Source organism: Anas acuta, chromosome 5, assembly GCF_963932015.1.
Source record: "Anas acuta chromosome 5, bAnaAcu1.1, whole genome shotgun sequence".
Taxonomy (NCBI): domain Eukaryota; kingdom Metazoa; phylum Chordata; class Aves; order Anseriformes; family Anatidae; genus Anas; species Anas acuta.
This window is the reverse complement of record NC_088983.1, coordinates 31,835,597-31,863,000: the sequence shown is the minus strand read 5'-3', so window position 1 is coordinate 31,863,000 and position 27,404 is coordinate 31,835,597. Positions and strand designations below refer to the sequence as shown.

Here is a 27,404-nt window from a genome sequence, read left to right as displayed (position 1 = left end):
GGCTGCTGGAAGTAGCTTGCTCTCAGACACCTCGTGCCCGGTGTGTTCAAACATGCCTTAACACATGGGCAGGAGGCCCGAGAGATGCGCAGCGGTTCTGCACACGCGTGGTTGGGTGGCTCCGGGACACGCTCTGCTCTCTGCTGCTGAGAAGGACGTGGCTTTTATGGGCTCCTTGTGGTAGTAGAAGGGCCAGGTGAGAAAGAAACCTTCCTTGGAAGAGGAAGGTTGTCAGTGTTGTGTTTTTTTTGATAACTTTGGTTTTGTGAGAGGACTGGATTTACTAAGATTTGCTTGACTTCGAACTCAAAAATATCAGGAACTAGTAAAATCAAAATCCTGAGCACTGCAGTACAACCTCAACTTGTGGCAGTCTCTAACAATCTGATTATCTTCTCCTTAAATATATGCATTTAAGAAGTTTATGAAAATTATGTTTTCTTAACTACTTGAATCATATGTTGAAGCCAGTGTCTTAGCCACCTTTTCAGTAAGCCAAGTAAATTATCACCTTGAACCTCTGTGTCTAAGGCAAGTTCTGAAAGCACGTTTTCAGTTTTGCAGCTGTTTTGACACCTTTTCAGTTCTCACCATCATTTTTGAGTTGTGAGTATTTCAGACTGGCCAAGCACTGATAACTCAGCCTCTCTAATTGGCATTACTGTGTGTATTCATCTGAAGATGATTACCTTCCAAGTTGCATTGTTCTGAGCATTCATGTTCACCTTCCTCTCCATTGTCTTTGTAGAAGCTTATTACCTAGGTGGAGCCATCTGCATTATTTGTTTCTAGATTTGTTTCTATTTCATACATGATGGTACTCTAAACTAGGTGTAAGCAAACTCTGTCAATGTTTTTTTCCCTATGTCACTACTCTTTCCTCAAAGTTTTGATATTTCTACAGTTGCTATATGGCTCGCAAATTAATTTCTGTTCTGTTGTAGGCCATTAATTTAGAAAGTTCTTCAGAGTGTAGATCTGTGGTGGTATTCTTGGTGGTCCCAGGTGAAATGCACCTTATAAGTGGTTATTCCTCATCCTCATTTTGAGATATAACAGTTATTCTGTTAAGGTGTCCTCTTATAGCATTCACATTTTCTAATCACGGCACTGCTTAGTGTAGTGCAATATCTCTCAAAGCTTGTTATATGATGCTCTTTTACATCTAGGTTTTTATTCCCATTCAAAAAGATAATTCTCCAAGGTTATTTTTTTCATAGTTGATAGCTATTGCTAGGTTCACTGGAAGAAGTCCGGTGTTTCCTGTTTGAATGCTTTCTTTGAGAGTTCTGTTGAGCTGGCCATGGTACAAATATTTAGGTCATCTTGTTGCAGCACTGTAGGCCCTGTTTTGACCCCATCTTTGCGCTAGCTCCTGCCTGCATGCTCCTGTTGGGTAAGCACTTCAGTCAGAATAAACCACTGATCTTATAATTTTAAGTGCTAATAGAAATTTAGCTGTCTTTTAGTTCTACAAAATTTCCCAGGTGTTGTAGACTTCGCAAATCAATTCTCCACAGTGCTGAGAGCTTCTCAGCCAACTCACTTCAAAATTCTGACAAATTATGAACATCTGTTTTTAATTTCTTAATATGTTAAGTACCACTTCACTACTGACATCTTCCCAAGTCATCACTGAAATGGAAAATGTTTGCATTGCACAGAAAAAGAAGGGTGATATGTATTATATTAAATGCAGCACACACTTTTTCTGAATACTCCTTTATCCCCCTCCTTTGCTCCCCAGAGCAAAATGTCAAGAGCACTATCATTACTACAGTGTTCTCCTGATATACATATAATTATCTTTTTGTCCCCTTATTTTTTCCCCTCTTTCATTTTGTTTCTCTTTTCAATTATCTCCAAAGTCGTGGCTTCTCACTATTATTCATTGCTGTCAGCAGAGCCTTTTTTTACTTTGTATGATTTATTTTTATACTGCTTGGGAGTCCAAGAAAGACATCGATGCCAAAACTGCATCAGTTTTATTTGAATCTTCCAATTGAAATATACCAGAAAAGTAGCTAAAATTTTATCAGTGTTTTGGCACTTAGTCTCTCGTATTATCTGAACTTCACTTTCTGTACACTGTGCACCTTTTGGAAAATAAATACAATGACATTTTATTCAAATAAAATATAACGAAAAAATAATGTGTTGGCAGTACTACATTGGCACAATGAAATTTCTATGAAGTAGGCAAGAACAACAGACATTACAAAGAAGCTAGGAAAAACTTAATATTATAATGCTTAAGAATAGTGTTTGCATAATGAAGGATGTGGTCATATAACTTATGGACTTGAGGAAGATAAAGTTTTCTGTTCATTCCTAATTTTAGTATTTTCTGATATTTACGGTGTTTAGCAATACAGATATAGTTCTGTAGTGCAGTCATGCTTTTACAAGCTTTTTTTACATGCTTTTACATTGTTGTTGTTGAGATTAACAAGATCTTGCACAACTGAAATAATTGATTAATATTAACTGCCTTCCTATCCCATGTACTGAAGAAATTTCCTAATAGGTAATTTTTCTTGTGTTCATTCTATTACATGTATATGAAATTTGGTAACAGGTGGGACAAAGCCTTGTTAATTCTTTGCATGACTTCTGAAACATGTAAACAGGGAAAATTTCAGTTTGGAATGGGAAATTGTAACATCAGATTAGAATTTCAGTATGTAGGCAATGTTGTAAAGTTCCTAAAAAGGTTATTAATCTATAAATTGCTTGATCCATGCTCATCCTTATTTTACTCTATTGAGTGGAAAAATAGACTTTTAGACTGTGAAGATCCAAAACCAGTTCTAGCAGTTTACACATATTAGAGAAGTTTGTTGTAATGCCATTTGCTGTTCATAAAGTTGAATAGTAATTCTACTAAATAGTGATAGCAACTGACAGTAAAAGCCAAATACGCCTCATGTTGACACGTCAATCCAAGTGTGGGTGGGTTTTCAGAATTTTGAACTCTTCAGCTATTAATAATCTGCTCTCTGTAGAGAAGTCTGATCTGGTAATTTTTTAGAATTAATTATTACACCTTCAACCACCTGATAATCATGAGTAACTCTAAAAAAAAAAAAAAAAAAAAAGGAAGGAAAAAAAAAACTTCAAAAGGGTAAGTAGTCCCATTACTAGGAAAGAAAATTGACTCAGTTGGAAAACCTTAAGGCAGACATGGCACTTTTGAAGGAGACGCACCTTTCCAAGTCAAATACAAAAGCCTAAGAGAGACAGGGTGGAACTAGCAGCATCTAATGACTTTTTTGCCCAGAGCAAGGGATGTTCCCATCTTGTTTAATAAAACTTGAAAATTCAACCTCTGACTGCTACAAAACAGAGGTTCATAGACCATTGCTGTGTACTAAAGTGTCTGGTTAAGATTCATTTGTCCTTAATTAAGATGACCCTAAATTTCTTCAGATGGTGGCTACTGGAGGGTATAATTGGAAGCATCTGGCACTTGTTCACTAAATTTAGTATGATTTTTTTACTCTTGTAAGAGATTCTTCAGTAGATAAATTCGGAATGATTTATCCCTTTAATTCTCTAGCTTTTAATAACCATAAGCTATTTCCTTAATGATTTAGAATTGCACGATGCAGAAGATAGTTAAATTTACTCTCCAAGAGATTAATTTCCTGCTTTTTCGCCAGTGTTGACATTTATCCATTATTTTTTTTTAAACCAGGAATATTATGGATTTCATTTGCATTTTCTAATCATAGTTGCTATCGTTTTTAGGGCCATGAAATATTGTCTGTCACTCTGTCCTCTTTTCTGTGGAAGCAGGGATGTTTTATGGATTGCATTCTGAGGAAGATGATGCATTGCTTTTGGACATGGGAGAATTAGGAGGAAACTTTTATGGACAGGCCTGTGCCAAGCCAAACTATTCTACAAGATTGCTTGCAAGGAAACTGCCTCTTTCCAAGGAAGGCAACTGTGGTTAGATAAGCACTTTTAGGTTGGCATCACTGAGGGAAGGAGTACTCCTGCCTTCCTCTGTGCTACCAGTTTCTTTCCCTTCCTTTGTGGTGGCAAAGCTGGCTGTGTGAAGACAGCACAGAGCTAATCCAAACAAAAAATAACCTGGAAAAAAATAAGTTACTTCTTAGTTTAATCAGGTTCTCAACCCGTTCACAGTGGAGCTGTATAAGCAGCTGTGGAGAAGCTAGGTGTGAAGAGCAGGGAGGAGGACTGAGCTTTTCAGCAGATGACCGTCTGGGTTTGTACTATGGCTTTTCTTGGTAGTGACATAAAGAGCCTAGTAGGCCAAATTTACTCTTAATGCCATCAAGCTTCTGTTCCTCAGAAAACAATTTATATATAAGCTCAGGTCTCTTGTTTACAACTGTGGCATAAGCTACCAACAGCTTGCTAAATTTGTCATGTCTGAATTTAACTGCATGCTGAAGCAAAAAGATGACTAGTATATTGGCTCAAATAATGTTTTACCAAAAATACCCTGGTTGCAGGTATTTAGAGCTTCTCACTGAATTTTTGATTCAGAAAGTATTAGAGATGTCTAGCCCAGGGGTATTAATGAAACCCTCTGAGGCATCAGTCCCACCCTTTTCTCAGTTCATGGTTCTTCTGTTCATCCCAAGCTGTCAGAAAACTTCTTTTTCCAAAAGCCCATTTATGTTACAGACAATGAAGCAGCATTTTCATCTTTTTTTTTCTTGTCTAACTTTCCCAAGTACATTGTAATTTTCTGTACATAGAGAGAAGAGTTTGACTGAAACTATCCATGTTTTACCCAAACCATTGTTGTAGTAAAGCTGCTTGTCTTTAATATCTCTTTGCCCTTCTCAAGCTGTGAAAAAGGCTGTAGGGGAACCAAGAACTTTTGCCAAAAACCATTTAACCAAATGCCTAAACATATCCTCCAACCAAACTGGTAGTGCTCAGGCAGCAGCCTTGCTGTGAGTCAGACTGACAGTGCTTCTAGAACAATTCCAGTTCAGATGCTAAAACCCGGGGATGGATAATGAAAGCACCTCTGCCGACTGCGAGTCCATTAGAATAACAGAGCAAAGCACACCACTGCAGACAGGCAGGAGACTAACATTAATCAAGGTGTTCACCTGTATTTTGTATTGCAGCTTCCCAAAACAAACAAAACCACTGAAAGCATTAATCAAACTGCTACCATTGGTTCCTTCATCTTAACAGTAGCAGCTCAATTGAGAGCTGGTTAGCCTGAGGATTCTTGCTCTGTACTAAGTAATGCTATCTCCTGCACTCATCTTCTGAGCACATCCACTTGCATTAAAGTGCCTTCGTGTGGCAATACTTGAAAGCCTTCTTCAGAATTCTTTATGCCCCGTGTTTTGACTGAGCAATTTATATTAAAACCATTTCTGCTTCCCTTGCCTGTTCTCTCCCTTCCCTCTTCTCCCAACTCTTTTTCCTGAGTAACTGTAGGGTGAGAAAAGAAGCCGTTTTGCATTTCAGTACACTTAATGTAGCCAAGAGGTTTGTTCATTGCCGCTTTGTACTTTCAGGCAAACTAGAAAATTTAGATTAATAGGTTGTTTATTCTTTTGCGTGTTCCTCAAATCAAAGGCACTGGATTGCATTATTAAAGAAGTTTTGTGTGGCAGGCTTGGAACTGTCCTTACTGAGCGGTACATGAAGAAAAACGATTGCTTTTCATCCCCTTCTCATTATGCAGACTGGCACAGAAGCGCTGTTAAATGCAGTATCGTGTACTATCACTTAAAGACCTTCCTTCTGTACAGCTGATTTTCAGCTCCAATATCATGGGATGCTTTAATGATCTGTCTTGGAACGGGAAAGGAAAACCCTAGAAATAGAAACACACATATCTTCATATTTTAAAACTTAAGATATTCACCACTTTAATAAAGGGAGGTTTTGTTTAGAACACTAGTGACTGTCTGCCTCACAGTGCTCTCAGATTTCTTTGGGATTCCATTCATTTATTGTATGGGTTTTCATACAGTCTGGTAGCAGTGATGCACAATTAGGCTTTCAGTGATAATCTACCCACCCAAATCAATGAGGAAAATATTCAATGCTATTTTGAGATTACTGAAGTATCTAGCTAGCGTTGGGTAGCTGACCGAATGTGTGATAGTGTTCCTGATGTTCTGTACCAAAAGGGCAGCAGTCTATCCCCCGGTCTCTGATTACATTAGGTGCTCTAATTCTGTTGGCATACTGTGACAGTTGAGTCTCTTGACCCAAAGCTTTGAAAGTGAAAAGTCTGGGGGGATGTAATTTAAGAGGAGAGAACAAGATTGTTCCTGTTTCAGGTAAGTAAACAAGAGGTAAGAAGTTCCTTTGCCTTATGGGTTCTACTTCAGCTATAGCTCATAGTTCTTAGTGGGAAAGTTCATAGTGAGAAAGGTAAATTAGCACATTCAGGACTGCAATTCATCATCTTAGGAAAAGGAAAGACCTCTGTTTGTGTGTAACATCAATATTGCCAGGTGCACAGTGGGAAGTAAGCACTCACAGCTAGCAGACTGGATGAATTGTTGAACTTATGTAACTCAGTGCATCTTTCTTCCTCAGTCTCCAACCTGATGCAGGGTGGAATAATTATGTTTTTCTTGTTGCATGTTTGGTTCCTGAGTTTGCCGTACCTTTGCCTAAGCAGAACCCAGTGTTTGGTCTGACTGAACCTCGCTGCCTGGACTTCAATTCTCTCTGAGGTAGTAATGCTAGCTATAGGTGCTTCCAAGTCCTCTAGAGAAAAATGTTTAAAGCAAACTTTAGAGGCTTGTCTATAAGGTATACTGCCGTCTTCCACCTGAGGGTCAGGCAGAGTTCATGGAGTTCAGAGTGGCTCCAGCCACTTCTACATTTCACTTTTGATGTTTGTTTGCTTCTGTATCACAGATCACTGGCAGTCTTGTGTTTTCCCTGATAAGAAACCATCTTCTTTCTCCAAGTGATCCTAATCTGCTTTGGGGAAATGGGAATGCTGGTGCTTTGCTTTTTTGTTTTGTTTTATTTGTTTCCAGTCTCTGCAAAGGGAAGCGGTGACCTGCAAACGTACTAGTAACTGCTGTCCAAGGTTTTCAGGGGACAGTATCAACTTTGGTGTTTTCAAAACCGTTCAGTCACCTAGATGGTTCATTCATGCCCTATCTTCTATCATCATTATACTTGCAGACCAAGATAGCCAAGTTCAAAAGGTGATTATAGATCTCTATTTATAATGTTACACATTAACTTTTAACCTGTTATTAAGTGCCCCAAGCATGAATAAGTAGATCACTGTATTCTTTTCTTGTATTCCCAAAAAAGGGGTGGAATTGTGACTGAATCCCAGACTTCCTATGGCACGGCAAGCGCTGTTTGCACTGTGACAGGTCTGTGACTCAGCTGAACATTGTCACTTTTTGGAGAAAATCGGGAATATTTTTATCTTTCTGCTTAATATTTCACCTGCATTAAATTCACCCTTACATTCAATGATTTTTTCTACTCTTAGCTTTTGGATGTTTTTGAGATGGGTGTGTCCATATGCTGGTATGTCATTATCATGAATTACCGATCTTGTTTGTTACTGACCAGCAGTATTCACACTTAAAAAAATTAAAATACTGCATTCTCAAGGAAGTAGTTTTATACTGGAAAGACAAATAATAAATTAGACATGCTTATTTTACAGAGAATGAGTCTTATGTAGTCAAAACTCCTCTCTCTCTATCTCTCTTTAATATCCGAAGGCAGAAACTGTCTGAGACCATAAATTCTGCTCATGCATCTCCACATATTCCTGATATACCAGAAATCTCTAGTAGTTGTATAGTTTTCTTTGTGTTTATTAGTAGTTATAATAAAAAGCATTTTCATAGCTTCCTTTTAACATCTAGAATAGTTAAAAATTTCACTCAGACATTGAAATGAGAATCTAATCTGTCTAGCATTGAAAAGCTTTCAAATCTACACTGTATTCATGGGAAGACTGTAGAGTGGCACAGACAGCAGTTCAAAAAGAAAAGGAAATCAGAAGAAAGGCTCATTAAACTTCCAAATAATTCGCTGATTTGTTATTTCAAACCTTAACTGCAAAGGAAGAAATTATGATTTTCCTTGTGCTGTGACAGTGGATGCAGAACTGTGTCCTTCATTCAGCAGAAGTCTGTTCTGGTCACAGCTGTGTATACAGAGCTGGAAGTGAAAATGAGATGTGCACATAAAGGCTTTCAGTCTATTTCCCTTTGCAGCTCTCATCTGTTTGTTCTCTAGCAAATGCCAGAAGACATCCTCTTAAAAGGAAAGAGCAAAAGTAAATAGCGAGAAGATTTGCTTCTCCTGAAAAACATGTCATGTAAAGTGACTTTCCAAACATATCCCATATTAGCGAAGATAATTAGAAACCTTGAACTTCAGTGTTTTGTTTGTTGCCCACCAACTTGGATCCTCCAGGGCCCTGTTCTTTCTGGCAGTTTCTGATTCCAGGAGCTTGTAAGTAAAGCCTTGGTTTGGCACTTGGAACCAGGTTCTCAAGTCCAGAGAGTCACTTCTGTATTTCTGTAACAAATGAGGAGCTGTTTCTTGTAACGTCTACCTGCTGAACATCTTGGAATTTTTTTTGGAGGTGGAATATTTTCAGCTTTCCTTTGGGACCATTAACTATATGTTAATAATTGTATTTAATCCTGAAGCTTTTAAAAGCTAGCACTACTAGTTTCAGAGCCCTCGGTACTACATGTGGGTGTGGACCTGGAACAGCAAAGCCTGAAACAGATCCAGACAGGAGATAACTCATGTGAAAGACAACTGGAGGGATGGATGTTGCCTTTAAATGTGGCATGGAAGTGAGAGGAATCTGAATCAATACGTGTATATAGCATCTTTATTATGTATTCTTTTACCATTCACTTCACATAGAGCGCTACTAAAATGCAGCTACATCTGATGTAGTGTGTTTAGATACAGTTCTTTTGCCAGAAACACCAGGAAGCAAATTTTTTCCCAACAAGGCACCATGAAGAAACATTTATAATTGCATGGAGCAAACAGGACCTCAACTTTTAAGCTCTGCTTTGAAAGATCCGGCATATTTCCTTTGAGTCAAGAACATATGCTGAAATACATTACGTTTAAGTACTCCTTAATGCTATATTGCTGTATGATTTGCACCATCTGATTTTCAGACTTGTTCCATAAGTCTCACCATCAAATGGGAAAAGAAGGGCAAATGTTGCAGCAAATAAAAGGAACATGTGTTTTGTAAGTCTTTAATGGCTGGAGATGCTTAAAGAGCAGCTTTCATCTTGACTCCCACTCTGAGGGTTTATCATACTTGCATTTCCATGATGTTTTTTTTGCTGAACAGTCAGGATATTGTTGCACAAGAGACAAAAAAAAAAAATGTAAGAGCAAAACCACAAAGAGTACAGTTGTGTTAGAACAATGTAAGTGAGGATGCAGCTGCTAGTAAAGGTTAATATAGTGTTAGTATGGATGGCCTCTCTTACTGTTGTCATCAAATGGGTCAGTCAGCAGTAACTGGGGTACTAGGACTCCTGCAATTCTTTTTCTTTTTTTCTTCCCAAATAAGGATAGCCCTACATCTCTTAAAAGTTCTGGTTTTGTTTCATCTTTGATTCTCTTCTCAGTAGCCTGCAGTGCAGCAGCAGTCATCCGGGAGTTTGCGCATGGCATCGATCATGCTTCCTTTAGAAGAAATCACTTGTATATCATAACTGGTCAAAAGCATTTGCTCACTATGCTAAGCTATCACCACTAATCTGTTGAGCGATACTCCTTTTTATTGCTCCCTCTATAAAGATCTTCACACTGCCAGCTGAAGAGCCTCACCTTGTTATGAGGCTGAAAGAAGATTAAACAACTGAACTTTAGCTATTTTCAGTGTCTTCAAGCAAGAATTACAGTATGGATTTATCTCTACATTTGTCCTCCAGTAGATGGCCTTTGTTTTCTCTGGAAAATCCTGTGCAGCAACAAGAGTGTCCTTTTTCTTTTGCCAACAAGAGGCACTCTTTTGTCTAATTTCTTACACTTCCCTGATTACCATAATATATGCATACCATCAGTGTTAGGACATAATGCTGGAGAATTTAGGGCATTTGCTTGAACCTTCCTCCAGCAAAATAATCTTAATTTGTGGTTCATGGTAGATGGTCCATGGAAATGTATTACACCGTAAAATAGATGGCGTTTAAGTTAAATTTTGACAAAAATGCGTGCTGTCCATGTGAAACTTCCTGGATTAATGGACATATGAAGAGTTTAGAATTTGTTGGGTTGAAATTTAAAGAATGACAAACAATTTCTATTATTTTTTAGTGAATGTTTGTGATAAGTTCTTATTTTAAAATGTAGGGGAAATACAGATAAAATTAACTTATTCCCTTCTCTCTTCTGTGTGTGTGGTGGGGGCATACTGCTCACTAGAGTATTTAAGAGTTAAAATCAAGATTGAGGTTACAGACCCTTGGCCGAAAGCATACCCATAAAAGGGGTGGTTGGATGCCTTGTTTCAGGTTGCTCCTAGCGCATTCATTCTGCTCTGCATTCAGGCCAGTTTTGTAGTGGTAGTCATTTATAATCATTAATCTAGCTCATTGTTAGTGTAATGGGCTGCAAACACTCTCTGTGGAGCTTACATGCTCCACTGCCTTTCCTTCTAAATAACCAACTGGTGACTTCTTCTGTCTTGTCATTAACCGGTTAACCTTTCTCCAACCAGTTCTCTTATTGACTTGTTTAGTTTCAGGTTCATTTTCTTCTTAGGTTTTCACACTCATAAAAGAGATCTAGTGTCAGAGTTTTCAAGAGCATTATACGTGACAGAAAAACATTGTCAAACCATGGCTTCATGTACTCCAGTGTTTGTGTCTATGAATAGAGGCTTTAACTGTTGACTCAGAAGCTCCTAAAAAAGAGTTCTTTCACACTGTTTCCCTCAGCATTATAATTAGTAAAAGAAAATTGGAGAAAACTAGCTAACAGTCTGGGTGCTTAGGATTGTACGGCATAGTTTGTGGAAAACCCTATATATAAATGTACTGTGCGGTGCAACCAAAGAATGGCCAGGACTGTGAATGGCTTCTGGTTCTTGGTAGGTTCATGTTTAAGTCAAGTTGTTGACCCAGGTGGACACAAGTTTACAGAGAAAGATGTGCCAGACCATTCAGTGCTTTGTGGATCACAGCTAGCTTCATCCACAATGAGTTGGCTGCTTTGCATAATGGCATCCTAAATTATGCTGAAATGTTTTGTCAGCCTTCCATAGGGTGCTTGTAGCAACTGCATTGTTCCCTGAAAGCCTCTTCTGAAACAGTAGATGAAAGTCCAAAACATTCCAGCTTCACTCATTGTTCTGGGGAAATTGTTGACCGTTGCACTTCATGCTTTGTATGTGCCATGTGGAAGTCTGAAACGCTTGGGAAATTCAGTGTATTTGAAATACTTGATTCTGCTGGAACTGGTTCACCAAAACCTTTTGTTGGTGTTTCCTGGAAAGGTCAGGCTAGAAAGAAACTGTAAGTCAAGGAGTTCTTTGACCTGAGATTGCTACAGCACTCTGCAGCATTTCCAGAGTTCATCGTACGTCCTTTCTTTCCTCTTTCTAGGACAATGCCATAGCTCTTCTTCTGCTCCCAGACCCTCTGTGCATGACACAGATGAGCTGTCTGCCAGCCAACTACTCCTTAGGGCTCCCTAAACAGAGAGAAAATAGCAGGCAGTGACAGAAGACTCTGTGCCTCTCCTTGGCCATGGTCCTATTACTGTCACAAGACCTAGTGTGCATCTGAGGGGGGGTTGTACGTAAGGTCCTGTGTTGCATGAGATGCAGCTGCATACCACCTGCCCTTTGCTCTACCCTTCTCGTGATGTGTAGCTATGAATTCTTTAGTTGTTTTGAAGATCTTAAGCTTAATGACAACTTGTTTTCTTGAATCGAGCCTGAGCCACATCTTGCCTAAAGATTACTGATGCTGTTTGAGAGCTCGGGGAAATGTTGCTGGTCCCCTCCAGTGAAGTGTTGCCGGCATTCCTGTAGCTCACTATGAAGATTGCTGTGGGTCCCGTTTCAAGTGGTTGAGCAGTCTGCCCCCCAGATGGCCAGAACTCCTACGGGAATGTTTGCTCCTTATTGTTTACACAACCACTTAGCTCTGGCATTGGATTGATTATTTGCTCAATGAGAGACTGAAAGCTCCTCAAAGTGAGGAGAATCAACTGGTGAACAAGATTGAAGCAGCCTCTCTCTCTTAAGTCACCTATCCTTTGGAAGATCTGCTAGCTGCATCTTCAGGGACATGAGGGTGAAATGAAAAAAATGGTTTCATAGATGACACACAAAGAATGTCAAATGTCACAGCATTTCAGTTTTAAATTAATCTCACTCTGTAATTATACCTTATTTCTGATTTTCCAGTTTATCTGTATTAAGAGCCATCTTGTTTTGTTTTGTATTTTCTATATGTGTCTTTGGTGGATTAAAGTGCCTACTATTATCTGGTGTTGTTTCCCTTGTAGGTACCTACAGGCTGAAGATTACCAGGGGTAATTTCTGCTTGGTCACAGCTTTACAGTTACCCAAGTATATACAGCATATTTATTATCACACTCAACTTCAGATGTTAGGGTATGCTTAACATTTCTTGCTTGGCTTTTTAATGCCTCTAAATATGATGGAAAGCCATAAATTTTTATACTGTAGTCCACCAAACCAGCTTCAGGCCTATGTCCTTTGAAGGAGGCTAAATGTCCTTTTGGATCATACTCAAAGAGCTGAGCATATCTTTAGGATTATCCATGCTTCTGAATATATACAGAATTATCTTTGCAAACATGAAAGAAGGCTGCATGGAGAAAATTGGAAGTCTATGTAGCAAATAAAGTTTTATCTACTATTTGTTTGCTTTAGTCAGCAATAGATTGAGAAATTTAAACCATCCCTTTTTGTTTGTTGTCTTCTATCTTCTACTTCTGAAAATACTGTCAGAAGTAGTGGTTACGACTTCTTTCTTATTATTTGCTGTTCTTGCACTTCAAGAACTCTGAATTCTTTAAAATTCAGCTTCATTCAAAGTCCCAGCCTATAGCTAAAACACAAAATGGAAGAGTTAACATCGCCTTTAATGTTTCATTGGGTTTTAGAGTTAGGGTTCCCAAAGTCGGTGGAAAGTTCATACTTGAGTTATGTTTCAGACTGTCTGTGGGTTCAGGGATGCCACACTGATGATGGCTAAACTCTTCCACTGTTGGAATGTTTTCTTTACAACCATGAGAGCTGAGAACATTTTTTGTTTCTAATGAAAGTTTAAATTCTTCAGTTTCTGGATGTGCCATGCTAGCCACATAAGTATGCCACATGATAGCTTTGGACTGTACCTTTGGCACAGCTCATCCTGCCCTGACTAACAGTCACTCTAAGTAATTCTGCCACATGAAATGTTTCATGCTGCAGGATAATTACAGGGAATTTGAAAGGGACTAGAGGATGATTGAAAGTTTGAATAAACAGCAAGATTCTGGATTTTGGGGATAGAACTGGAGCAGTTCTATAGAGATTCTGTCTTGTTTTTGTTAATCTGGCAAGTGGCTTATTGATAAAAGGGCTCAAGATCAAGGGACAGAAAAATAGTTGCACTATCCAGAGGATTTTATTTAAAAAAATACTCTTTAACTCACTCAAAATGTGGTGCTACTGGAGCTTTGCCCATAGTGAGCCAGCTGTGAATTTACTGTTCATATGAACTGTTCAGGTTCCCTTCAGGACTAATGCTTTCATTCTTTATTTCAGCTGCAGCTGAATCTTTTCCTTCTTACCTGAGTGCCTTCAAACTAGCTTTCTGCTCAAGCACAGTGCTAATCCTCTCAAACTGTTCTCTCTTTCAGCACTCCCCCAACAAATCTTTTTAGGTCAGTCTGCTTTAGCTCTCCACTATATTTGTCCCAAGTCTGACACAGGTTGTTCCAGGCAAATCTCACTAAATCTCTGTCACTCTTTTCTTCTTTTTCACATCCAATGCTGGGTCTTTCTACCTCTTGCTGTCAGGAGTCACCTAAATATACTACTGCTCGCAGCTGTGCTCCAAAACACCTTGTGAAAGCAGGCTGCCTGCAGCAGCTCTCTCACATCTGGTTCTGGCAGGATTTTCCAAATGCTCTCAGGTCCGTAGAGGCAATCCAGCGTGCAACCAGTGCTTCAAGTACCCTTTGGGAATAATCCACCCACAGAGCCAAACTTTAGCAACTCTGAATTCAGTTATCCTGCCTGCCTCTGCTGTTGTGTCAGGCACAGTCTTCCACGGTCCTGAGTCTTCCTGAGGATGCCCTGGGATCCTTTCTGGAAGGACCCAAGTGGTATCCATGGAAAGAGCAGATGGGATTTGTGAGTAACCTGCACTCAGTTGCCTGCTGGGGTATAGTGAGGATGCCAGAATTTGAGTCTCAAGAGTGTGTCTGATAGCAGAGTGTTAACAAACTGTCTTAGCAGTGTAATGCAAATTCAGCCAGCTGACCCAAACCTACTTTTGATTAGAAGGATCATTAATCCTATGACAATAGGATTGCATATCCCGGGCTTATGAATTAAAACACCTTAAGCAGGGAATTACCTGAGCCTGTCTAGGTTTATCTCTGCTGAAAAGGGGGGGACCCCTGCTCTCCCTCTACCTTCTCTCTTCCCTGGAATTCTCCACAGCTTACTTTGCACAAGCTTTCATCACTTGTTTTTGAGAGTCAGTTCAATTCACCAGTCCAGGGGAAAAGTTGAATTTTCTCCTACAGGGTCTGCTGAACTGCAGAGCTGGTACCAGGGGTCGTTCAGAACCATGTGGCCAGCTGCAAGAAGGAGAAAGGGAAAAAGGGTAGAGGGGACTCTTTCAGTAGGAGGAAGGTTTTAGACTGTCTTAGCTGCTTCTTGACCTGCACCATTAGAATGGCAGAGGTAATGCATCCAGTTATTAAAACTAGTCCTTTAAAGCTTCATATCCAAAATTCCATGTAAAGCACAGGATCTTGTGTTGACCTGTGAAACAGATCTGACCATTGCACTCTATAAAATATTTGCTAGAAACCTTCCTTAGAGGGAAGCTGTTTTTGAGCTAACCTGGCAGAAATCTTTGGCTTCAGTACATTTTCCTGTCACTTAAAAGTAACTCTTAGGTCTCTGTGAGTTTTCTTTTGATTTTCTCTGCTCTTAGGACTATTTTCTAACTTGCTTGAAAAATAAAGAAAATAAGTTTTTAAAATAAGACAAATGCACGTTCTGGATATGGTTTCTGTTTATTTATTATTTTTTTTATCTCTTCTTGTCATTAAAAAATAGTCAAAGAAACAGTACTTGAATGTTTTTATTTTCTTTAAAATTCTTATTAATTCTCCGAGTTACGGGAACAGATCTTTTCCATGATAGTTCATAAGATCTCTCAATGTAAAATTTTATAAATGATTAACAAAGAAGGATTTTTTTTTTTATTAAGTTTAAAGTTTTATGAGGAAGAAAGGAAAGAATGTTTGCATTCATTTTCCTAGAGTTCTCGGTTTTCTGTTTGTTATTAGTGCTAGATGTATGGAGAGGTAAGGAAATGAGGCTATCGGTATCCTGAGAGTGAGACGTGCAGAGTGCAGCCTATTACTCAAATGAGAGTTGTGAAGTTGCAGTATTATCAGTAGATGTCTTTATTTATTTATTTATTTGTAAGATTGCAGCTCCTATAGGCAGCACAAGAACACCTAGACTTTTATTTTTAGAGGCTTTGTTTTCATTCTTTACAAGGTTATGAGACTGCACAGATATGGAGAGAATCTGAAGAATGTGATATTTGTACCAGAAATCCTACAAATCTAAAGCCTGAGAACGACTCTCCCAGCATTTAAAATTACATTTGATTATTTATTAGGCTGTTCTGTTATATATCTAGGAGACTGATTTACAGCTCTCTGACTTTATGGCTCTTGAATGACGTCGTGACTGTGGCAGAAAAGCAGTCTGTGGAAATGTTGTGTCCTACCATAATCCAGAGGGGAAGGCTACATTGCTCAGGGCTCCAGCCTGTTCGGGTAGTTGTATATGAAATACGATGGGAATAAGGAACTTCAATTTATATTCATCAAGGAAATCCTCCAGTTTCTGGGGAGTTACTAATATGGCTTTTTGGGTCAGATTTCATACACCAACTGTGATAAATATTCTTTTACTGCTTTTGGCATATTTATAGCTGTCATAGTGTTGTGACAGCACTGTAGATAGCTACCCTTTGTGCCGAAAGCAGCCTAGATATAGCAGCAATGACTGCACTTCAAGCTAAGTCCTAAATATTTATTGGCTTCCTGGGTTGATTTTACAGCCTTCACTGAGCTCCAGGCTTCTGTGGCTGGGCTGCTGTCAGTAGGAAAGAACTTGTTTAAGGATGGCTCAGGTGTGTGTGTGCTGCACTCCATTCAGGACACTGATAGCAGCATAAACGTGTCATTTAGCATTCCTCAAGTCTGCATCAGTTTGCGTTAGGTGCTGCCTGTCAGCTACACACACACAGCAAAGGAAGGGGGTAAAAAGAGCCTATATTTTAAAAGCCAGGGAAACATGAAGTAGCTGCCTCCATATTTCTCAAGCGAGGGGCCATTTTTATCCAGAAAGCAGTGTTTCTGTTCCGCAACTATACCACATGGACAAAAAACCTTTTCCCATGTGTCTCTGAAATGTAAGGATGAGTCTGCCCCAGGCACTGAAGGCCAATAAACTAATCATGGGCAGTAAGAGGTGGTAGGGAACAGCCTGCGTTTTCCTAGAAGCACAGGAGCAGCAGGCTGGGCAGGAGTTTGAAGACCAGCACAGCAAAATTTGAGATTAAACAGTTGAGCTTCCTCTGCAACTTCAGCCATACCCATTTACTTTTTCCTCTACTTTTTCTGTTAAACCTTCCAGCTCCTCCTTAGCGGACTGCTGTTTTAAAATCACTCTGGAGTTTCTTGATTAGCTGTTTTACAGGAGAAGAGCAAAGCATTATTTTCAGCTGTAAATGAACACGATTAACATGCAGATTGCAATCAGTCTCTCTCCATCCTTAAGCACATGGTATGACCGCATTTGTTCCACTGTGAGAGCGTGGTAGAGTGCATATAGCTCGCTGCCCTATGCTATGGGGTCAGATTTAAACTCTGTGATTTGCTTCATTTGTTACTGGAACTTGAGATGCAGTAATTTGTGGTAGCAACCAAAGTAGCAGTTGTGGATTCCAGTTTTCACTCATTCTGACTGGTACCTTCCTCCTTTTCTTTCTTTCTTCATCATGCAGCATTGAACACTATTTACTCAGCTGTGGCCTGGAGACAGGAAGGAGCAATGTGGTCATGCACCAAAACTGCCCTTGTTTATTCCAAGCAGCTCTTGGCAGACAATATGGTGCATGGGCAAATGTAATTTTCTGCATGGGCTTCACTGACCTTGCCGTAGGGAATAGGAAAACAGTCATCACAGCAAACTGTAGACACCTCCTAAGGTCTGCGGTGATCCCCCTTCCTGTGTAATAGGTACCCATCCGTAGTCTGAGAAATTGATATGATTTATTGGTCGGATGCCTGGGGTGTCTATGGGCTGAGCTGCGTTCTGGGCTGAAAGAGCCTGCCTGCGTGCTGCGATGACTCAGCTGAGGGTGCCCTCGCTCCAGGCACAAGCAGCGAGAAGGAAGGAGTAAAGAATGAGCTGCTTTCTTTATAGCAGGAACTTCTCTGCACTGCTTCAGCTCTGCGTGCAGTTCCCATCTTAACAGACCGCTTGCTCAAAGACTGAAACTGCAATTAGTGAATTCACGTGTGCTGAGAATACACACCACCTGCCGATGTGCTGGCTGGAGAGGTCTCTGCCGCCCTTTCCCAAGGTCCTTTTGAGCAGACTTGTGCTTTAGCTGGATGTTGCTTTGTGGTTTTGTGATGGAGGAGTGAGGATGATGCTGTGACTCAGTACAAAGAGAAAGGAGAAAAAGACCTCATAAATGATTATTAAGTTTTAAAAATACGTTAATTCCAGCAAGTGAGAGATCTCTATGCCTCAAAACTAATGCTTGCTTAGGGCCCAGTTACTCTTAAGATGCTGGAAGTCTCAGAGACTGTAAGGATGCATAAACAGGAATTTGAACTTAAGCAACCCAGAAATGTAAACTGAGCATTGGGTAAAGCTTCCAAATGGTGTGACTCCTTGAGGACCAATGTGTAAACTTTTTAGAAAAATATTAAGATTTTAATGCTCAGCATTATTCAAAGCTAGATTTAGAAAGCCTTCACGAGTAGTTGTTAGAGGCCCATGCCATTCTCTTCGATTATAGCAAAGTGTCTGTTTCTAAAGAGCCTTTTTATGCCCAGCTTCTCTGGTTTCCCTAACCAGCTCCATGTGCTGAGCTAGTTGAGGATGACTTCATGAAGCTTGCATGTACCTTAACTGCTCAGATTGCTTCTTTAAGAACTTAGGACCAAAATCTCTACTGCTATAAATGAATGTTGGATTAACAAAATAACTAAGAAGAGTCTTTTTTTCTCCATGTTGTTTCACAAAATAGAAATAGTTGGCTGAAAAATTGCAAGTAGCAACTTCCGAGCTCAGATATATGCTGACATATATGCAAACATCTGCAATGAAGGGCAGCCTCTGAACTGTGCTTTAGTAAGAAATGACAATAGAAAAATGTTACAGTGCCTTCCATATTCTCTGAGACATCTGCCATTTCAGCGCAGTCACAGAAATTGAATTCAGCTCAGTGCTCCTATCTGGGAAGAAGAGAGATTCTGATGTACTTACCCCTATAGCAGAATAGGATGCACAGATCCCTGCAGTGCTGTTGCAGTTCAGCACAGGCTGGGACCTCCTTCTGTTACAGCAGATTTCTGGCTGCAGAGTTGGCTTTTCCAGGCAGTGCAATTTTTTTTTTTCTACTCATTATTCAAAATAATCTCTTCATAGCATGACCCTAAATTTAAGGTGCTTCATGAGACTCCTGAGAGCAGTGCAAAGTATGGAATTCTAGACAGCATCCATAATGGATGTTGAAGAGCCTGATGACAGTGTTTTTCAGCTCTAGAGTTTCCTGAACAGAAGAGAGAAGTATTAGATCTTTCCTTTTTTTCCTCCACTTCCCTTGCTAGTAATGTAGGCAAAGGAAAAGTCTGTAGCCTGATGTTGATGACAGTCATCCTGCAATGTTTCAATAGTCAGCATTGAAAACATTACTTTGGCTGTGCTGGATGTCACAGTGAAATGTCCTTTGCTATTGAATATCTGCCTCTTGAAACAGACAGAAGTGTAGCATTCTCTCTCCTAGTTTTGTGGAACTATCATGCTTTGAGATATGAAGAAGTTGTGGCTATCACCTGGAATGAGGTTGATTATTTGGATGGGAGTTTTGGGGCTAAGGAAGGCTAAGATGTGTCCGTGGTAACAGACCTGACGTTCTGTACCTCAGCCCTAGTGCCTGTGCCCTTTGGATTCCCTCCCTGACTACTGCTTGGCTCTACTTCCACCCCTGGCTCTTTCTTCCATACTTGACATTCTTCTGTATATAGAAGTACTGCAAAATTGCTGCTGTTCAGCTAGTCGTCTCCGTAAGCCCAGTCCACAGGCTTTTGGACTGTGAACATACAATCATGTAGGGCTTTTTGACATCAGTATGTTTCCATTCCCCTGGGATCCTATAAAGTTCCCTAAGATTCACCTCTATGACTCCTGCTGAACCACAGAGAGCTTTCTTGACCAGTCTTTCACAAAGCAGCTCCCTAAAACATGAATCATTTGATTGCTTTTCTTGTGTTTTTTGGATCTTTGTTCTGTGCTTCCTATAATAGAGTGACCAGATTCGTACACGTTATTCCAGAAGGGACCGTCCAGCTGCCTTACCGAATGCCAAAGTAATAACGTCTGTGGTTTATACACTGTAGCCTTCCATATACAACCCCAAAACCTTGTTTGCCTTTGTTACTGCTGCCAGATGTTCTGTGGACGGTTTTCAGGCTCATTGTGGTGAATGTTGCCTTGCCAGTGAATTTCAGCAAATTTAAGCAACTTTGAAATGATTCGTTTTTCCACATGGTTATATTCAAGTCAAACCAAACCGTGTTGTCACTTGAAACTGCCCAGTTTTGGTTACCTCTTTTTCACACTGAATCACTGCTACCTGTTACCGGTTTCTCTGAGGGAATCTCTTCAAGAGCATTTCCCCTTTATCAGGCCCCTTTCCAATTGCCTGGGTCACTGGCAACTCCTATCTGCAGAGCCCAGCTCTTAGGGCCTGGGGGATAAGGCTAGCAGTTTTGGTGTCAGAAGTATTGAGTCTGCTTGAATTGAGAAAAGAAGAGAGCTTGATTTTTTTCCTAGAAATGAAACAAGGGGAGGGAACAACCTGTAAGAGAATTCTGATGTTCTCACCTCTCTTTTTCCTGCAGATTTGCTGACAGCACAGGAATACCACTGCCTGCTGCAGCTGCTCTGCCCTGACTTCCCAATGGAACTCACCCAGAAAGCAGCAAGGTGGGTCCTCATCGACTCTTTTAAGGCAAGATCTGCCCTACACACATGGACTTAGGAACTAGATCTGTGGGTAAAGATATGAACAGGGACCTCCAGCTTTTAAGATTCTGGGGAAAAGCCATGTCATGATTTGAGATTAAGAACAGAGTGGTTTTTTTTCTAGCAATGATAAAGAATGTGTATTTATGGTATACAAAGACTGAAATATCAGCGCAGAATGCTGCTGTCGTCTCTAAATTCAGCAGATGAGTTGCATATCAAAAATGTTAGTCAAAGTGGTTTTAACTGATACCATTTTAACCTCTATTTAAAATAGTTTACCATTTTAAAAATGTGTTCCTTCCTCTCCACCCTCCCCAGTTTCCTATGTTTGATCACATGTAAAAAAGGTACTAAACTCTGAAGGATTATTTTAAAGTACTGTAGCTAAGAACATGGTACCTAATTTGTTTGAAATTTTATTTTAATCTAGACAAGGCCTAAAGCAGATAGATGGCTCAGGGCACTGATAAGGTGATATGGGATTTTTTTGCTGTTAGTGCTTGCTGGTTCCAGTCCAGCCCAGGCAGTTGATTATTAACTATCTGATAGTGAAAATGTAATAAGGTATATGCATCTGTTGGGGTAGGGGGTCAGTTCAGATCTCAGTAGGAGCACACACACGTATACATAATCACAGCAAGATTACTAAGTACTTTCATTCCTAGCCATCTCAGTAGAGGGGGCATGGAAATTAAAGGCTTTTCATGGACCTAGATATAGCATTGGAAACAGAATCCCGGCGTGTGATCAGGATGATAGCTGCTGCCTGTGTTGCTCATGGCCTGCATAACGAAGAGGTCTTCATTTTCTGTCTTTGATGCTGAAGAAAGATAACAGAATGAGAGTCCCTTGAAAACTGTATTAAGAAAGGAGAATGAAAAAGTGTTATCCATCTGCTAGCACTTCCACTTGGCTGATTCTCTGAATTCTTCCCAGGCTTCTCTGTTCTGCTCTCCGAACTGAACCGCAGTTAAAGCTGTGTTGCTTCAATTAATACTAAAAGAGGAGCGCTACCATTCCCTCTAGCTCATCAGCGGGCCTTCTGGGCTCTGCAGAGTACAGTTGCTTGGCCTCCAATGCCGGGCTAAGAAAGAATGCTGACCCTGTAGCAGGAATCTAGCCGCTGCTTCCTTTCATGGAGGTACTGCAGCACCAGTCCGATGTGCGGGTGTGCATTTCAGAGAGCTCCAGCTGAGCGGAGCAGGAATTTTTGATGGTGCATGAAAGGAGTCTTCAGCGTATCTACACATGTTATGATGTTTGTGTCAAGGAATTTAATCCACAAGGCTGTTGTAAACTAGAGGCCCCATTCAGGGGCCTGCTGCGCTGTTGTGCGTGTGCCTTAGAGACAGACAAGCCAGCTTTGGGAGCAGGTGTTAGAGAGAAATGAGATCTCTGTCTGAGGCACCCCGGCTCAGGTGGGGATGACCTCACTCTTGCTGTTGGCTGGCCAGAGATTTACTTAAACATTGCTGTTCTTCTCTTACAAGATAATCTGGTTGAGCAATTTCAATAAAAATCATCATGTTTCTCAAACATCTTTCTCATTGCTTCTAGCTGCTGCTCTCTCTCACTCGTTTTCCTTTATCTTGCCCCATGCTGCTGCTTATTCTGGTTCCCACTTCCTAATGTCCTCCTCAGTTCCTCCAGCCGGGAAGGTGAGCCCTGCAGGCTGCCTTCCAGCACTGCTTGCTTACGTCCTCGCGGAGCAGGAACGGCACATGCGGACCTCCTGACATCGTTCCTCCTTCTATCCACACACCCCCAGCAACTTTGGTGCTGATTTGCCTTGGGACAGGAATTAAGTGCAGTGGTGGCAGCAGTAGCCCCAGCGTCTGCTGGTACAGCCAGGAGCCGTGTAATTGTTGGAGCAGTCGCAGTTGCGGTCCCAGCGCTCCTGGCTGAGATGAGCTCAGAGCACAGGGTGCTCCGCTTGCCCACGAGCTGTTGCTACGCGCTGATAACAAACACTGGACGCGAACAGGACCTGGAAATGTCAGAGCAGAACAGAGGCTACAACAATATAGGTTTTATTAGCATTACACCACAGACCTCCATCTGTCTGTTCCTGGTGCCACACAAATGCAGGGGTCATAACCCCCTAAAAAACCCCAAGCTATAAGTGAGATTTCTTGGACTTTTTTTCCCCTTCAAAGGGCCATAGGCATTAGCAGATTAAAGATCTTAATCTACAGGGATACCTTTGATCTTCAGAGGCACCTTCTGGCTTTCTGAATCCTGAAATTGCAAAAGGGCAGAAAAGGAAGGGATTTTCAGGTTTGGTGCTGGGATCTCAGGACCTGTACCTGAGCACTGACTGCTCTCCTGTAACAGAAACCCACGGAGCTCACTGCCTGCATTACAGCAGTGGGAACCAAGTAGCTCACAGGTCCCATGCTGTTTTATGCAATATGGGAGCTCACGCTGCACGGGTCACTGCTAATAGAAGTGTAAAAGATTGCCTGAGAGTGCAGATCTTGCTCTTTTTGCATGTTCCATTTATTTTTGGCTCTGTGTATCAGTAAACTAACCACGTCCCTGAAGACCCATTTGAGCCAGCCTGGCCTTAAGACACACAGTGTCAGTTAGCCCTTAATGGTAGCGGGGAACAGTAAAAGTCCTTTCAACTTGCCTGCTCTAGAGTTTGTCCTGGGGACATCCTGTCTAGTCTGGGTTTCCGAGATTTTCACCACAGTCAGCAGATGATAAAGTTCCCCCACTGGCACAATAGCAAGGCTTCCCTGTCAGCCAAACCCGCCTGAACCCTGAAAGACCACTACACCCTTACCAGAGTCCCTGAAATGGAGGCATCTTTCTTACAACCTTTCCAGAGTTTCTCCTTGATTTTCATTATTCATTAAGTGCTGACTACTAACTTCGTAAATAAGTCTGTGCCCCTAAGGGCTTAAAATCTAATTTGGACAAGAGTGAATAAAGAAACTGTTGAAATCTCAGCTACCTGATGAACTCTTTTGAGTTCCAGTTCAGACTTTTCAGATTTCATCCTCAGTTTAGCTCCTGCTGGCTAGGTTACAGACCAGCAATGGCTGGGATTCGCTCGCTGCCAGATACTTCAGGGAAGATGTACAGATATGTTGCATGTGATGCTCTCTCAGCTTCCCTGGCTGCGCAGTCAGCTGGCTATGTGGGGGAATAGCCAGCTGCAGTCAATCTCCTCATAAATGATTGTATTGGATTTAAAGACTTCTCAACATTTCCGGAGTGCAGGCTCCTGGGCCAAGTGGAGTCAGTAACCCAGCACCAGAGTGCACCTGCTTCTATTTAGACGCTCCTCCGTTACATATGTGCCGTGCAGCCCTCCTTGGAGGCTCCTTGCTGGCTCTAACAGCAAGAAATGTTAAATTCTCAGACCTCTGCCCACTTCCCGATGCTCTTCTGTAAGTAGCTGAGCGGGACTTCCTGCTGCAAGGCACACCCATTTGCCATAGCTTTAGATTTAAAACAAGTGAAATTAGTTGATTGTTGTGAGGGTGATGTAATATTGTCTCTCCACAAAATAAATATGTAAAAAAATCTCTCCACTATTGTTCTCCTGTTTCTCCAGGATGAAGAAATGCACTGGTAAAAGCTTTGGAGCTCGTGCTTTGAGGGTATCTGGGAGACAGACCATTATTTCAAAGGAGGGAGCGCAGCTTCTCAGTGATGTGGCCCATAGCATTTCCAGTGCTTAAAGAGTGGTTGGAAATGCCAGTAGCTGAGCAATATTGCCTGAGAGATGAGGATGCTCTGCCTGCCAGCTTCAAAGCTATTTCCTTGATGTGGCCACTGACAATCTTAGTAACATGCTTATTAGTGAGAATTAAGCACTGAAGCTACTGCTTCTTTAGACAGGAGGAGGAGGAGGCTTCTGGAACATAATAAATAAATCAGAAGCACTTTGACATCTTCAAAGGGTTTTGTTTTAAATACTGGCTTTTCTCCTGGGGACCCTCTTAGCCCCAGTCTTTCTTCTTTGAGATAATTAATTCAAGCTGCTCTGCATGTTTGATTTTGCCACAGTGAACAGAACTGGTCTGAGTGGCGGGGAAGTAAGCCTCTTGCAAGATCCTCTAACTCTTCTAGGTCAGCCTCCCACACAGCTCCCTGGAGTATTTTACACGAGACATAGCAGTGTTTCCCCAGCTTTGTGTTTAGACCATTGATGCTGCAGGAGTTGGTCTAAGGACGGCATTTGGCCCTGCGTTCAGAAGTGTCCTACTAGATGGCCCACACTTTGGCTGTAGTGAACTGCTAATCCTCCTTGTGTGATATCCCAGATACTGACCATACAGGGTCAGTAGACCTGTTTCTGCTTAAAGCTCATGGTGGTCCAGAAAATGCACAGCTGAAAGGAAGCACCAGCCACCTTTCTTTAACATCCTCTGAGTACTGTTGTTTTGTTTTTTGTTTTTTGTTTTTTTTTCTGTCCAAGTGCTGTGTTTCCTTCTGCTTTCTGGTCTCAGTTGTTGCTGATCAGCTCAAGTTTCCTAATCCCTGGTAGTGACCAGAGCATTGTTTTCATTTTTATTTTTATATTTTTTTGCACTAACTACTTAGTTCTGAAATCCAGCATTTTTTTCCCAAAAGGAGGAGGTGGACTTTGCTATCACTTGTACTTCATCTCTGTGGCCTATTGCTGATATTTTATGTATTCCTAAAGTATGATTCAAAATAAGGATACATGTAACTCCCTAGATGCACCTGGGGTTTAGCAGAGAGAAAGAAGACATTGTCCCTTGTCCAGGAAGTCTTCAGTCTCTATGAAATTTGACCTGATAATATATGAAAAGGGACTGATCCATGAGAAAGGGAGGATAGGATGTTTACGGTGAGTAATTTTAAAGCTGATTGTTGATGCAGAAGAGACATGGTGTTATTTCCTCTGTAGTCAGGTGGAGTTGGGCCATAGGTTGGAATTTAACGGCTATTGTTATACTTATGAATGTGGAAATAGCCTAGTTCAATAAAATCTGGTGTACAGAAGAACAGCACAAGTCTCATTCTGCTTACACCAGTTTTATAATCGTGTAACTGCCTGGCCTGTAGCAAATTTACTCTTTATACAGCCATGCGAACCAGCCTAGTAGTTTTACTGCCAATGTTCATTCCAGCACATCGCCCAGGCCTGAATGCTTAACGTTCATCTTGCTTTGGTCACACCGAAGCTAGTGCGTGATAGCACTGATACTCAGGATCTTCTCCTCACCCCAGGTTCTCAAGCTACTTTCATTTGATATTAGGGTGCCCTCATCCACACACTGGTGGGTGTTCCCATTGCTCTTTCCTAACCTCTTACCCTGGGCCAAGCCACTAGCAGTTCTCAGTTGCATGTAGCTGCCTAGCTGTGCTTTCTCTGGATCTGGGGTTCCTGCTTGAAGGCTTTAGTCCTTTTGGAGATGCCAAACCGTTTCTCTCATCTTATTCCTAGGATTGTGCTGATGGATGATGCTATGGATTGCCTGATGTCTTTTTCTGATTTCCTCTTTGCTTTCCAGATCCAATTCTACTACTCAGGTAAATACTGGGAAGCTGCTGGTTTCACCCTCTGGCATATCATGACAGCCTTACAGCTCTTCTATTCCTGCAGTTTTTTTAGCCTTGTAAGGACACGCATGGGTTTTCACAGAGAATATATAGCTAATGGAACCCATCAATAAAAGCTGTCACTGATGCCAATAGATTAGAAGGCTTCATAAGGAGGTTCCAAATGTTTATGAATAACAAGATACCTGTAATAGCTATGGCTTATGCATGTATTTGTCTTAGCCCTGAGACATAAATTTCCAGCTTTATCTAGTGTATGTTAGCACCTAACAGTTAACTTTTACTAATATTTTTGTTCTGTAATTCTGTAATACATCATTTCTGTCTCTAAAGTACTGGCCCCTGCTGGAGACAGCATCAGAACAGCCCAGAGCAAGCCTAACCCAATGTTCTGTGTTCTGGCCCCAACAGGGATCAGGAGCTGGTGCCTCAAAAAAAAAAAAAAAAAAAAAAAAGGAAATTCTTACCCCTAATACTCACCCAACTACAAGCTGTTTTCAGCTCAAAATGTTTCTGAAATGCGTATAGTTTCTACAGGTTTAGAAACACTCAGGGATTCCTCTTCCAAGGAATTTTCCAGTTTCCCCTTGAAATCACATCAACATTTAACCTCCACAACTCTCCTTGGCAAGGAGTTGCATGGGTCTGCCACCTGTTCCACTAAGATCCACCTCTCATTTGATTTGAGAGCCCCTAGTTGGAAGGGAAAATGAACAGTTAATCCCTACCTATGTTTTTCATATTATTGGTAATTTTTCATGTTCTCTCCCTCAGTTTGGGTTTTAAGTAGATGGGATACTTCTTTTAAGATTATTGACAGAAGTACAAATCAAATGCTAATAGTTTGTGTATGCATATTTTTACATATGCTCACCCACACATACACAGCTGTAAAAATCCTGAGGTATTTTTAAACTAAAGTTCAGGTGGCAAGGGGGAGAAACTTGGATGAACACTCATGTGCTTTTTCTTTACAGGGAGATGTTTTAAAATATGTTGGCCTGTTTGTCTTAGCCCCCTAAAATGTTGTTGAGGAAAGGAACTCATCCAGGAAACTGCTCAAGTGGGGAAAAAAAGGGAAACGTTTCCCGTATCAAGGTTAGATATGCTCCCAAGCATGGGGCACTGCACAGGCACTCACTCACTCATCTTGCAGCACAGAGCACTTTCTAAAGGCAACAAAAAATCATGGGATTCTGTCCGCTCACACTAAGGGTTCCTGCTGATGGGCATAGCTCTCAGTTGGCCTTGATCAGGCAAAGGGGGGCAGGTCAGGGATACTGGGAGACCCTGGCTAGAAGCTGTGGTGGAGCGCAGTTTGTGGTCA

The 27,404-nt window shown here is 41.0% G+C and overlaps 1 protein-coding gene across 8 annotated transcripts in view; it reads left to right on the top strand.

Moving 5' to 3' along the window:
* Positions 1 to 27,404, top strand: part of CSTPP1 (centriolar satellite-associated tubulin polyglutamylase complex regulator 1) — a 96,153-nt gene that overhangs the window by 43,878 nt on the left and 24,871 nt on the right. For all 8 annotated transcript variants that reach the window (XR_011097074.1, XM_068683757.1, XM_068683756.1 and 5 more), the window contains 2 exons: positions 20,407 to 20,491; positions 25,962 to 26,047. Coding sequence is in view for 7 of the 8 variants with exons in the window: in XM_068683757.1 (XP_068539858.1) it covers positions 20,407 to 20,491; positions 25,962 to 26,047 (171 nt within the window). In the remaining variant the exon portion in view is untranslated. The remainder of the gene's footprint in view (positions 1 to 20,406; positions 20,492 to 25,961; positions 26,048 to 27,404) is intronic.